This window comes from Anomaloglossus baeobatrachus, chromosome 11 (genome assembly GCF_048569485.1).
Source record: "Anomaloglossus baeobatrachus isolate aAnoBae1 chromosome 11, aAnoBae1.hap1, whole genome shotgun sequence".
NCBI classification, from domain to species: Eukaryota; Metazoa; Chordata; class Amphibia; order Anura; family Aromobatidae; genus Anomaloglossus; species Anomaloglossus baeobatrachus.
Window position 1 is genome coordinate 118,509,197 of NC_134363.1, and position 14,766 is coordinate 118,523,962.

Here is a 14,766-nt window from a genome sequence, read left to right on the forward strand (position 1 = left end):
GTTTTTTTGAAGGACGTAAAAAAACCCCCGCAAAACGCATCCTGGATTGACTGGATCCTTGACAAATGCATTGTCGTTGCAATGCATTTTCAATGGAATTGCGATTAGATGCGTTTGCATGCGCTTGCATGCGTCATATAACGGATCTAGTGTTTTGCATTTATTTAGCTCATTTCAAAAATGCTACTTGTAGCATTTTTTTACCTGTGTCCAACTACTGCATGGCACTGGATCCTGACTATACCGCACACATTCAAAACCGTGAATGGTGGTATGCTGATAGAAAGGATGCAGTTTGCTTTAATGAGCATGCCCAGAAACCACCTAGCGTCATTCATTCTCATATTCTCTATCTCTCTCGTAAAATAACACTTGCGTTTGCGTAGTTTCAACACTGAATCAACAGGATCCAGTCACATGCAGTTTGTGGGGTTTTTTTTAACGTCCATCAAAAAAAAAACGCTGATGTGAAACCAGCCTTAAGTGGTCATTTTTTTGCACTCATTTTACTTACATTGCTCTTCTGAGTATTTCGCTTTTTTCGTTTTTAAAATCCATTATACTATTCCAGAGATATGCAGCTTTTTAATTAGGATACATTTTTAAGAGCTTTACTAAGGAGGCGTGGCTCATAGGATCCTCTGGGGCGTGGCTCATATGATCCTCTGGGGCGTGTCTGTAGATGTATTTGCATAATCGCCCTGCAAGCCACACCCCTCAGTAAAGACTATACATACTTTAGCAGTAATTGAAAAGTCCCATTTCGCTGGAACCATATGGCAGAGTTTAAAAAATAAAAAAGCGGAATAGTCAGGGGAGCAGGGGGAATACAATGGGGAAACAATGGTCACTTCTGAACTGGTGACGAGTCCTCTTTAAGGTAATTTACCTATGAAACCTGCTATATGTATAGTTAATGGTGAGATATTCAAGTAGTTTGTTAGTTATGTAGAGATGATTAATTGCATTTTCGACGACAAATATGCAAACATCTGCTTCATTAATGCTCGTTAGCAATCTTAATATTCATTGCAGGGAAGCGTATTCATAATGATGTGCGTGTAATGGTTCCGCGGTGTGTGCTATACTACAAGGTCTGTGACAGATAATGAAATCTTACATTTCTAAATTCGTGTTTGCCATTTCCAGCAGAGCAGTTCAGAAGATGAAATTTATAGTAACGATGTTTTTACCAAGTCACTTATTGCCGAATGGATTTCCAGGAAGGTAAATAAAGCTGCTGCCGGCCTAGTTACATGACGCGCGTTTTCTGCAAATCCAAACGATAATGAATTATACCAGCATGTAAATTAGGAAAGTGATTAGAAATGACAGATGAAAGCGATGCTTATTGTTTGGAAAAATTATCTGTGATGCATGCAAATTTTAGGAATACCTCATGCTGTACGCCTTCACCTTCTAGATAAATTTCCAAATGAAAAGTCTTAGGCTCTTTTCTTAAAGGGTTTGACCCATTTAATAAATATTAATCTGTTTTTGTGAGCTGTAACGGAATTCATTACGTTTGCATTTGTAATAATTTAGATACAGTGCTCCTGTGTCTGGGTATTGCAGCTACATACTTATCACAGCGCCCCCTAGTGTCAGGATCACTCATTGTCAGAACGTCCCCCCTGATGTCCAGTGTTGGTCAGCTTATTCTAGTTAGCCGATTCTTAAGTGCCCTGGTGGTCACTTTGCTGCTTGCGTAAAAGGGAATTCAGGGGATCTGAATGACGTACTGAGCATGTGTGACCACCAGCACTGGCCCTTTTACAGCGTTATTCTTAAAGGGGTCTTCCACTACTTATTCACTTTCTTGCCATATGTCGTAGTTCTTCTAAACAATACCTTTTATAATATACTTCGATGTATAGTTTCTATGAGTATCTCAGCATGAATCATAAGTACTGGATTGTTATGCAGTTTCTTCTTCTTCCTCTGTTATGCCTGATACTTCCTTTTCCGGCACAGAAATCAGACCAAATGAAAGGAAGTGGTCATTGGGCTCCTGCGGTGGGTGTGGACATTTTGGAGTGAGCTGAAAACACAATTAGTCCGCCTCACACAAGCTGAGCTGACAGCTTCATTCAGCCATACAGCAGAGGTTGACACATTTACTAGTGAAGTACTGCAATATGCATTTCAAAAGCAAAGGATTCAGGTAATCCAATCACTGATGTGGACAGCTGATAAGTGCTGAAATTTGCATAATAAACACAGTCACAGGGCTGTGCTGGTCATCTGGCAACTACCAGTTGGGCTAGTACCTAACCTGAGCTGCTCTTGGGATCTCCCAATATCTTCAGCAGCACAGGGTGGAGAATGGAGGAGGAGTGCTAAGTGCTCTCTCACAGGCCACTGCAATGCATGATGGCTCTTGTAGTAATAGGTCACAATAAATCTGCGAAGAAGAATTGATGGATGTAATCATCAGACCTTAGCTGCAGACACCAGGTGATGCTGTCTGCATGATAAAAGGTTTATACTACTATGATAAGAGTGTGGATGTATTTAGTGGCACATAATAGCATATGCTTGAATAAAAATGAAATTAGGTAGGGTAGTGGATAACTTCTTTAAAAGTTAGACTGTTACACTCTACTCCTGGGATAGGGGATTATTTCCTTATTGCTTGGGGTCTGACTGATGGGACCCCCATCAATCCTGAGAAGTGGGGCCCTGAAAAGCCAATGTGAATCAAGTGGAGGTTGATCACTACCACTCCCTTTATTCATATGGGAGTCCTGAAAACCAGCTGAGCACTTGGCTATTTCTGGCAGTCCCATTAAGATTTATTTAAACAGCCATACAGTGTGGTCCCAGTGGTCAGAGCCTCAGAAATTGAGAAGCTTTTTCCCTATCCCATGGATAGCTAATCATTTTCTAACTTGAAAATGTCTCGAAGGCAATGGTGGGGAGCATATTTACTGCTGGGGGGTCATTTGGACTTTTCTACCAATCTTCGGGGGCCGCACCAAATTATCAATGTGAAAATGACCCTGCTATATTTAATCAAACAATGAACTCCTACTATGATGGCTGGAGCAGCTTCTTTGGTGCGGCTTTTATGTTTGGTGATATTGATCATATTGCTTCTCACAGCTATTTTTCCAGGTTTGTTTCCGTTTTTAGACGCTGGGGGCGTACACATTGCGGGAGGCGCCGGGGGCGTACACATTGCGGGAGGCGCTGGGGGCGTACACATTGCGGGAGGCGCTGGGGGCGTACACATTGCGGGAGGCGCCGGGGGCGTACACATTGTGGGAGGCGCCGGGGGCGTACACATTGCGGGAGGCGCCGGGGGCGTACACATTGCGGGAGGCGCCGGGGGCGTACACATTGCGGGAGGCGCCGGGGGCGTACACATTGCGGGAGGCGCCGGGGGCGTACACATTGCGGGAGGCGCCGGGGGCGTACACATTGCTGGAGGCGGCAAAGATAACACTGGGAGTGCACGGACAGGACTAGTGGAAGCGCACACATCATGGGGCACACAGCACTGAGGGGTCACACACACACACACACACACACACACACACACACACACACACACACACACACACACTACGGGGCACACAGCACTGGGTTGCGGACTGAGCCTCACCGCACTCGGGGAAGGAGTCACACAGCACAGGTCCAGGAGGCATGTACAGCAGTGAGGCCGGTAAAGCTGCTGCTCCTCTAGTTCTTTTGTGGGACGGAAGTGCAACTCGCGCTCACCCCACCCACAAGGTAAGCACCGTGCCAGCGTGAGGACTTCATGGTATGTGCAAGCAACTGCGTGTGTGTTCTTGCGTCACCATTGGGGTTTAAAGGGCTGGCAAGACCGCGGATGCCACCCGAGTACTGTGGTCCCCGGGGCCGCAGGAAAAGTAATCACGGACTGCTAACAGCCCGCGGGCCGGAGGTTCCCCCACCCCTGCTATAAGGAGACATTCAGGCAATCAAAGATACAATGTACTGTATACAAATACATTGTGTCCAATTAAGCATTTTAATTTTTTTTTTTTTTTTTTAATTTTTAACCTTTTCTTCTTCTTTTTTTTTTTTTTTTTACTTCCGGTACTTGTTTAAAAATCCCCTAGCAATCATGATTCTTCAGGTCAGTACAATTATGGCGATAATCAAACTCAGCTCCACCTACTGCTGAGAGGCAGATGATGGCTAAATAACACAGCCATCATCTGCCGGGAATGGAGCGGGCTCAGCCCCTCATTACACCCGCTGCTGACCTGTGACATATAAATATGTCGGATGTTGGGAAATTTAAAAAAAAGCGCAAATTCAGTAGTGAGTTGTACCTATTATCTGGATACATTTTGTTAACTTTTCTGTGATCTAACAAAAGAAAAATTTACAGTGAGATGAATGATACTTAAAATGACACTTAAAAATAAATCTGAATTTATGAGGTCTGGCAGCTTTCATAGGGGTTTTTGACAGTGACGCTGGCAATACAGACTGCTCTGTCAAACATCCTAGCACCTGGAAAGCAGAGGGCAGCATATTGGTGAGAACAGAGGCCTAGTCTGTGACTATTCCTGCTCTTCTGGTCGGAGTAGAGCGTTGTGAGCTAGTTCTGGGGCGATGGCAGTATGAAATCCCTTCAGTGCCAGCTACGGGGCATTGCACTTCTCTGTAGATTACTCCATTGACCGTGGGTGCATTCACATGTACTAATTTTCCATTACGGATTTGCTATAGATTTCACACTGCATTGCAAAAGGAAAAATTTGCATTGCAATCTTTAGCATGAATTGACTTGTTGCAGACTCCGGATCTGGTTAATTTGCACTTCAGACTGTTTTCGCAGCTTGTGGATGAGATTTGGTAAAATTGTATCCAGGTTGTTGCTACTGTAAAATCCACAATCTATTCGCCCTATGTAAACATACCCTTTTAATTCTTCTGTATGTCCAGATAAATTATAGAAGCACGTAGGAGTACACAATACAGAGTTGGGAACATCAGAAAAACAGAAATTTTTATATTTCTAATCGCTGCACATGGTGGACGAGGGTTAGAAATCTTTTATGTGATAGATCTACATGCCACGCCATTGTGTGGTGTGAAATACGAGGCATGGCATAGTGCAGTTAAGCAGCACCCTCACATCATGGACTCCAGTAAGTAGGAACCATCAATTTTTATTTATTTTTTTTATTATATACACAGAATTAACACTAGAAGTCCCACGAATTTCGAGCTCCATAGGGTTCCAATGGTACAAATGTTAAATGACCCCTCTCTGGGACTTCTAGTGTTAAAGGGATAACCAGCAATGGCGTGCTTATTATGCTTTAAATTTCAGAAATTGCTTTTGGGTTTACTAGCAGGAAAACCCTATTTCACTTTTTGATGTTGGCATCTGATTTTTGTGTTTTTTAAAATCTGCAAAAAAAAAAAGTATTCAACAACACCGCGGAGCCATGATGTCTGTTACACAGTATAACTCACATTTGACCATCTTCATGGAAGGTAAACTTTTTTTTTTTTAACCTTTTCACGACACATGACATCATAGATTGTGCCAGGTTAATCCCTGCCGGCTGCTGTGGGTAGCCGGCAGCGATCCCTGCACATGTCCGCTGATTTGAACAGCTGACGTGCAGCTATCGGGCACGAGTGGATCCACTCTACACTCACACCTGTTAACCTCCATACATCTTGCTGTGAAAATGTCAGCGCGATGTAACAGCGTGCCTCGGAAAGCATCCATTTACCCAGCTCCATCGGAAGTCACGTCACGTGATCACGTGGATCTGATGGTTGTCATGATAGCACAGGGTCATGTCATGACTCCTGTAGCTATCATGAGTCGCTTCCTCTTACACCTGGCAGACTGCCGAGTGTGAGAGGAGAGCAGTTGTTCTGCAGATATCAGCTGTATAGCTGTGATCTGCAGAAAGGAGCAAGCGATCAGACTGCTGATCCTTATAGTCCCCTAGGGGGACTAGTAGCATAACAAAAAAAAGTTAAAACAAAGTTTTAAAAAATGAAAAATAAAAAACCCCTGAAAGTTCAAATCACCCCCTTTATCGCCACATTGAGAATTAAAGGGTTAAAAAAATTAAAAAAATATACATACATTTCATATCGCCGCTTTCAGAAACGCCCGATCTATCAAAATATAAAATCAATTAATCTGATCAGTAAATGGCGTAGCGGCAAAAAAATTCCAAGCGCCAAAGATCAGTGGTCGCCACAAATTTTGCACAAAATGCGATAACAAGCGATGAAAACATTGCTTCTGTGCAAAAATTTTACCATTAAAATCGTCAGCTTGAGACGCAAAAAATAAGCAGTCACTGAGCCATAGATCCCGAAAAAGGAAATTGCTGCGGGTCACTAAAAATTGCACAAAAAGTACGCCATTTTTTGGACAAACTTCTGAATTTTTTTTAACCCTTTAGATAAAACTAAACCGTTACATGTTTGGTGTCTACAAACTCATAGTGACATGAGGCATCACACCCACACATCAGTTTTACCACATAGTGAACACTGTGAATAAACTATCCCAAAAACAATCATGCAATCGCACTTTTTTTGCAATTTTTTTTGTCATTTTCCAGTTTACTATATAGTAAAACTAATGGTTTCCTTCAAAAGTAGAAGTCGTCCCGCAAAAAATAAGTCCTCATATGGCAAGATTGATGGGAAAATAAAAAAAGTTACGGCTCTCAAAAGAAAAGAAGCGAAAGAAAAATGGAAAATTGCCCCGGGATGAAGGGGGTTAAGTACCATACCACACTTTAATTTTCTTCACGCTCCGTACTCGTAACTAGTGATGAGCGAGCACTACCATGCTTGGGTGCTCGGTACTCGTAACTAGTGATGAGCAAGCACTACCATGCTTGGGTGCTCGGTACTCGTAACTAGTGATGAGCGAGCACTACCATGCTTGGGTGCTCGGTACTCGTAACTAGTGATGAGCAAGCACTACCATGCTTGGGTGCTCGGTACTCGTAACTAGTGATGAGCGAGCACTACCATGCTTGGGTGCTCGGTACTCGTAACTAGTGATGAGCGAGCACTACCATGCTTGGGTGCTCGGCACTCGTAACTAGTGATGAGCGGGCACTACCATGCTCGGGTGCTCTGTACTCGTAACTAGTGATGAGCGAGCACTACCATGCTTGGGTGCTCAGCACTCGTAACTAGTGATGAGCGAGCACTACCATGCTTGGGTGCTCGGCACTCGTAACTAGTGATGAGCGGGCACTACCATGCTCGGGTGCTCTGTACTCGTAACTAGTGATGAGCGAGCACTACCATGCTTGGGTGCTCGGCACTCGTAACTAGTGATGAGCGAGCACTACCATGCTTGGGTGCTCGGCACTCGTAACTAGTGATGAGCGAGCACTACCATGCTTGGGTGCTCGGGTACTCATAACTACCATGCTCGGGTACTCGTAACTAGTGATGAGTGACCACTACCATGTTCTGTACTCTTAATCAGCAGTTGGACGCTTGGATTGGTGTGACCTTGTATACAAATTTATAATAGAAGTAAAAACAAATGCTCCAGTCCCCCCTTGACTATTGTATTCTAGTTGTGCCATATGAGCGTCCTACCTGTTACGAGTACAGAGCACCCGAGCATGGTAGTGCTCACTCATCACTAATTGTAATGTGAACAGCCCCTTATTATAGAGGAACTTGCTGCAAACTTAACAAGCAGATATACCAGATTCTACCATTCACATTCAAGAGTGTAAAAGCCATAGTAAAAATCAGCAATAAATCCACCTCAGCCGCTTCATTTGATAAAGCACAGAAATTTTCATTTCCATCTAGTGTTTTTTTCCCTTCACCACGACAGCGCCACCAGAGAAGTCCACTCATCTTACGACAGGAAGCCCACTGAAATAAAAGGGCGGCACCTCTCTACAGCATCAGTTCGGTTTCCTGTCCCAGAGTGAAAGACCCAGAAGAGCTGTGGTGTTGCTGTGATGCCCTGGCCTATCAGGTCGTCACAGAGTATTGTGCAATCTGCCCTTCTGTGCAATATCCACCTCCTTGGTTATGGGTCCCCATCTAATGGTGTTGCCAACATCAGCCAATCAAAATCCTAGGAACACTCTGCACCACACCCACCAGACACACCAGTGGACGGCCTGAGTGGAATAGGATAACCCACTTGGGGAGTTGGTAAGGGGTGGTCAGGAGTAGGTCAGTAGGAGAGAGGAAGTGTAAGAGGGAAGGAGAGAGGAGATCAGGAGCCCAGCTCCTTGGAAGTCACTAGGTAGCAGACGGTGGTCTGGGCCTAGTAGAAGCTGGACCCTGGTCACAGGGGATCGTGACAAGGGGCACGGAACTGTCGTGGAGGACAGCCGGCGGCCTTGTACCATCACTGGTCTGGGACCTGGGCACGACTGGGTACGTGGACCCTAGGTCAAGGAGTAGCTTCAGGCAGCCTGACAATTGACCCGACGAGAACGGAGCCTTCAAGATCCACTCTCCACCTGCTCCAAAATCTGGGTACTAGTGCAACGAGGAGGACTTTCCACTAAAACAGTCCAGGAAATCCCAAGCGTGAACCCTGAGACCAAGCTCCCTCAGCCATACAGGGGAGCGTGACCCGACTAGTTCTACACTACAGGGGCCAACTAGCAAGAGAACTTAGTGCCAAGAGGAAGGTCACAAATTATCAGGCAACACCAGTGGGAAAGGGACCCAAACGTGCTCCCCTCGGCGGCAGTGGTGTCCAGAACTTTGGTTTACCAAGTTGTCGGTGTCAGCTTTATGGACGCAAGTGACCCTTTCACTCCCAACGGCACTCCCCAACACCATCACCGAGTCCCGGGGCATTCCCCTACCCGTGGAGCGGTTAAACGCCTAGCTGCCCACTCCTTCGCCCCTGGGTACTCCCAGCTGCAGCGGTGGTACTCACCTTACCTCGCACCACGGGTGGCGTCACGATCTTTAAATATACAATCCCCTGTAAATACCCCCTTTGAGTGGCCGCACGACCTACGGGTCCGGATGCCCCTCGAGCCACCGCGGATCCGGATCCGAGCAGCCCGGAAGCTGACGCGGTTGCGGCACACTGCTACGGTGAAGGTCGGCTGTCCCGGGGTTGAGTCGCGGGCTGGAGGACTGGCTGTTTCCACATTATTGACCTCAGCCTTGGAAGTGTCTCTGGGGGGATTTTTTCCGACTGGATGCAGGGGTGGTTTTTATCCTGTGTCTGGCATGCCTGCTCAGCGTTCGGCGACTGTGTCTGCAGCACGTGCTTCAGACGAAGGTCCAGGCTGTGTTCCTGCTCTATGTCCGTTGGCTGTCCCTACAGGAGTCTCCCTGTCTTCCTCTGGGTCTGTGTTCCTTCTTGGCGCCTGTGTACTGTCCCTGCCGAACACACTGGACGTTTCCTGTCAGTGTCTGCGTTCCTGCTCGGCACCCGTCTGCTGTCCCTGAAGTTGAACATGCCAGGTGAAGATCCGGGTGCTGGCGGCGGATGTGACGTCTGCAAGAATCGTATTCCGCCTCTGTGCGTGCCCGTTTAGTATAACAAATTGTACTGTAAGATGAAGATTTTCCATGCAGAATCCACCCTCCAAATATGTAGAAATTTTGCAGCTTTAGGATATTACAAAGTAATGAGTCTACATTTGCAAAACTTTAAGGCTATGTGCTCACAATGTGTTTTTCGGGTTTTTGGGCTCAAAACTGCACGACTTTGCTTCCCCAGCAAAGTCTGAGTTTTCATTTTTGCTGTCCGCACACTTTTTTGTTTTTTTTTAAGCTGCGTTTTTGAGCTTAAAAAAAAAAAAAATGGACATGTCAATTCTTTCCTGCGTTTTCCCCCATGCAATGCATTGGAAAAAACGCAGAGATCACAAACGCAGCAAAACTCAGGCAAAAACGCGGTAATGCATGCGTTTTCACCGATGCGTTTTTGCCCTTAGTGCGTTTTTTGCAGCAAAAATGCACAAAACATAGCGTCAAAACGCAGCGTGCGCACATAGCCTTAGAATATATTAACGAATGTGGAGATACACTATGTAGAGGTACAGGGATTATGCTTTTCATTGTTGTACACAGCAATATAGTGTGTAGATCTGTATCACTTTGATAAGAATTTCTGAAGGAGTTTTTGTGACATCTTTGTGACCAGGTGAATTCACCCAGTTTCAGAAAGCATGGGCACAATGAACAAATAAGGTACCGTCAGACATAACGAGATCGCTAGCGAGATCGCAGCTGAGTCACAGTTCCGTGACGCAGTAGCGATCCCATTAGCGATCTTATGTGTGACACCTACCAGTGATCAGGCCTCTGCTGTGAGATCTCTAGTCGTTGCAGATTGGTCCAGGCCATTTTCTTCAAAGGCGATGTCCTGCTGGGCAGGACACATCGCTGTGTTTGACACTGTGTGACAAGGTCACAGTGACTGCTGAGATCGTTATACAGGTCGCTACTGCGACCTGTATCGTTCCTGCATCGTTGATAAGATCTGACTGTGACATCTCACCTGCGACCTCCCAGCGACTTACCAATGATCCCTATCAGGTCGCATTGTTTTCGGGATCGCTGGTAAGGGGTGCTTCACACACAGCGAGCTCGCTGCCGAGATCGCTGCTGAGTCACGGTTTTGGTGACGCAGCAGTGACCTCATTAGCGATCTCGCTGTGTGTGACACTGAGCAGCGATCTGGCCCCTGCTGTGAGATCGCTGCTCGTTACACACAGCCCTGGTTCGTTTTCTTCAAAGGCGCTCTCCCGCTGTGACACACAGATCGCTGTGTGTGACAGCGAGAGAGCGACAAATGAAGCTAGCAGGGAGCAGGAGCCGGCGTCTGGCAGCTGCGGTAAGCTGTAACCAGGGTAAACATCGGGTAACCAAGGTGGTTACCCGATATTTACCTTAGTTACCAGCCTCCGCAGCTCTCACGCTGCCTGTGCTGCCGGCTCCGGCTCTCTGCACATGTAGCTGCTGTACACATCGGGTTAATTAACCCGATGTGTACAGCAGCTAGGAGAGCAAGGAGCCAGCGCTAAGCAGTGTGCGCGGCTCCCTGCTCTCTGCACATGTAGCTGCATTACACATCGGGTTAATTAACCCGATGTGTACTGTAGCTAGGAGAGCAAGGATAAGGGTGTGCGCTGGTAACTAATGTAAACATCGGGTAACCATACCCGATGTTTACCTTAGTTACCAGTGTCCGCAGCTTCCAGACGCCGGCTCCGTGCAAGCGCAGCGTCGCTTGCACGTCGCTGGTGGCTGGGGGCTGGTCACTGGTCGCTGGTGAGATCTGCCTGTTTGACAGCTCACCAGCGACCATGTAGCGATGCAGCAGTGATCCTGACCAGGTCAGATCGCTGGTCGGATCGCTGCTGCATCGCTAAAGTGTGAAGGTACCCTAAAGCTGGTGTCACACATAACGACGACGACCTGGCCCCTGCTGTGAGGTCGCCGGTCGTTGCTGAATGTCCAGCTTCATTTTTTGGTCGTCACTCTCCCGCTGTGACACACACATCGCTGTGTGTGACAGCGACAGAGCGACGAAATGAAGCGATCAGGAGCCGGCACTGGCAGCTGCGGTAAGCTGTAACCAGCGTAAACATCGGATAACCAAGGGAAGACCTTTCCCTGGTTACCCGATGTTTACGCTGGTTACCAGCCTCCGCTCTTGCTGCCAGTGCCGGCTCCTGCACTGTGACATGTGGCTGCAGTACGCATCGGGTAATTAACCCGATGTATACTGTAGCAAGGAGAGCAAGGAGCCAGCGCTAAGCAGTGCGCGCGGCTCCCTGCTCTCTGCACTGTGACATGTAGCTGCAGCACACATCGGGTTAATTAACCCGATGTGTGCTGCAGGAGAGCAAGGAGCCAGCGCTAAGCGCGGCTCCCTGCTCTCTGAACTGTGACATGTAGCTGCAGCACACATCGGGTTAATTAACCCGATGTGTGCTGCAGGAGAGCAAGGAGCCAGCGCTAAGCGCGGCTCCCTGCTCTCTGAACTGTGACATGTAGCTGCAGCACACATCGGGTTAATTAACCCGATGTGTGCTGCAGGAGAGCAAGGAGCCAGCGCTAAGCGCGGCTCCCTGCTCTCTGAACATGTAGCACAGCGACCTTATGATCGCTGCTTCTGCTGTGTTTGACAGCTAAGCAGCGATCATAACAGCGACTTACAAGGTCGCTGTTACGTCACCGAAAATGGTGACGTAACAGCGACGTCGTTGTCGCTGTCGTTTAGTGTGACACCAGCTTAAGTCCCCGACTCTATCTTGGATTAAAGTTTATGACCATGTGCTAAGGTCACAGAAGGGGGAATGTGGAGCTGTGAGATTACTTGATGTGATTGCTGGATCCTGTGCTATCAGCTGTGTATAGAGGTGTCCTTGTAATCCTGCCTCTGCTGATAACGAGCCTGCTGTAAACTCTTCCTGAAAAGAAATGAACTATGAATCTAAAAAAGCCTGTCATCAGTTTGATAATTGCCAGATAATTTTTAATAAGTATCATATGAAGCTTAAACATTAGATCATTTTCTGGGAATAACTTACCTTTTAAATACAATAAAAAAAATTGTTTTTTTAAATTTAAGAGTGTAACCTTTTAGGCAAGACCAGAATTGGGTTTTAGAGAACAAAATTCAGTGAGACCTTTTTTTGATAGGTGTGAATCCAATGTTGGGTCAATGCTGAGTTGTCCACCTTCTTAGATGACACCCCACTAGACCCTTGGATGTCGCACCAGAGCTCCCTCCTTTTTATCTCCCTCTTCTGCTCAGTAAGGTTCCACGGAGCCCAGACCCCTTTGTGAATAAGGGTTCTTAGGCACACATCCACTTGGTCATACCTTCTCTATATTGTATGCTAATGTCCAAATTTCAATATATGGAGTCTTTTTGTCAAACAAAACGGGTGTTCTGTTTTTCCCAACAATGATGGGTGGGATCTTTAAATTTTACCAACAAGTCATTACTGGCTATTAGAAGAAAATAAAATCCTCATCCACTGTTAGCGTGTCTGCCATACAGCATAAAATAAATTGCTTGACCTTCCCGCTATTTTTTTAGATGTGGAAAGTCCCAAAATGAGATGAAGGGTCGCCCAAGCTTCACAACATCTACAGTATCTAGCGTCTGAGAAATTGTCCATTGTACGAGCAGCAGGATGCTACAATTACAGCTGTCCAAAACCCTGTCCATGATCTCTGGTGCCAGGTTCCTGAGTTGCACATGCGCTAATGGAAAAAAATATTTAATCTGTGCATGCACTAATGGAAAGAAAAGTCAATCTGTGCATGCATGGCTCATATTCATCTCCATAGTGTCTTCATTAAAATGGCACTGGAGATCACACTGTGTACATGCGCTGATTCTGAAGACCACGTCACAATAGCAATGCACATGCACTTCCAACAGCAGTAATGTTGACGGTGGGACAAAATTTAAATAGAGAAGAGGAGGCAAGGCAGGAGAAATCGTCAGAGGACCCAACTCACAAAGTTTTGCAACGTTTAGACGTTAAACAGCCGCGGATTTCTCAACTAAAGGTATCATTTTAATCCGCATCTTAGTGCCATTATGCCACACTGCCTATAATTTATAGGGCAAAAACCTGGTGGTTGGTTCCCTTTAAGGTTTCTTGGATACCAGGATCTCCTTAGTGGATATCCATCGGCTTTTAGGTTTGTTGCAGACACTTATAACAGAATTTTTGCATTCTTTTTCCATTCTGTGTTATTTTACATCTGTCTTTTACCGCTCCTTTTCTTTTTCTTTTTACTTTTTTTCCTCCTTCTTTTTCATCCCACTACTAAATACTATTACGGACTCAGTCTCTTTGTGAAATCTTTTTTGCAGGTGTCATCCTTCTCTTGGATATTTGTATTGATCCGGCTACGTTTCCGCCTCCAATGTTTAATCCTAGCCTGGTTAGCTTCTTTGCCTGATATGTCTTTGTTATTTGTTGCTGGTTTTGCATCGATCCGGGGTCTAGGATTTACTTTTATTTTATTCGGCTCTATTCTTCTAAGTTAGAGAGTTAAAAAAAAAAAAAAAAAAGGTAATAATAATCTCTTCCTTTTGTGTTCTGCAGAATCTGGATTTAACAAAGAGGAAGATGGTTCATGAAGGACCCTTGGCTTGGAAAGTGAATAGAGACAAGATCATTGGTAATTAATGGCAATATTTGGAATTGGAAAAACAAACAAGTGACATCTCTATTACAGTGGAACCTTGGTTAACGAGAACAATCCGTTCTGGGAGTGTGCTTGTAAACCAAGTTACTCGTCTAGCAAAGCAAGATTTCCCATAGGAAATAATGCAAGCTCAGACAATTCCTTCCATAACTTGTGCAATGTCCCATCCTGGTCCCCTCTTGTGCCATTCCACACACACACACACACACACACACACACACACACACACACACACACACACACACACACACACACACACACACACACACACAGACACACAGACACACACACACACACACATTATGCTCGCCATACTTTCCGCTCCCTCGCCGGCCTCCTGGTTTTTGTAGTTCGTCGGTACAGGATGTGTATCGGGTAACCATCGCGACGATGCAGGAGCTTCTGCTGCCAGCGCGCTGACGTCAAAGGCACGAGCCGCTTAGCTCTGATTAGTCAACACGCTGCCTTTGAAAAGCGGCTGACAGCGGAAGTTCCTCAATCGTCGCGATGGTTACCCGATACACATCCTGTACTGGTGAACTACAAGAACCATGAGGCCGGCGTGGGAACAGAAGGTAAGGTGAGCATAATGTGTGTGTTTGTGCG

The 14,766-nt window shown here is 46.1% G+C and overlaps 1 protein-coding gene across 3 annotated transcripts in view; it reads left to right on the forward strand.

Moving 5' to 3' along the window:
* The window catches only part of ARHGEF12 (Rho guanine nucleotide exchange factor 12), a 258,987-nt gene that overhangs the window by 199,863 nt on the left and 44,358 nt on the right, over nucleotides 1–14,766 (forward strand). For all 3 annotated transcript variants that reach the window (XM_075328415.1, XM_075328414.1, XM_075328413.1), the window contains one exon: nucleotides 14,058–14,133. In XM_075328415.1, the coding sequence (XP_075184530.1) occupies nucleotides 14,058–14,133 (76 nt within the window). The remainder of the gene's footprint in view (nucleotides 1–14,057; nucleotides 14,134–14,766) is intronic.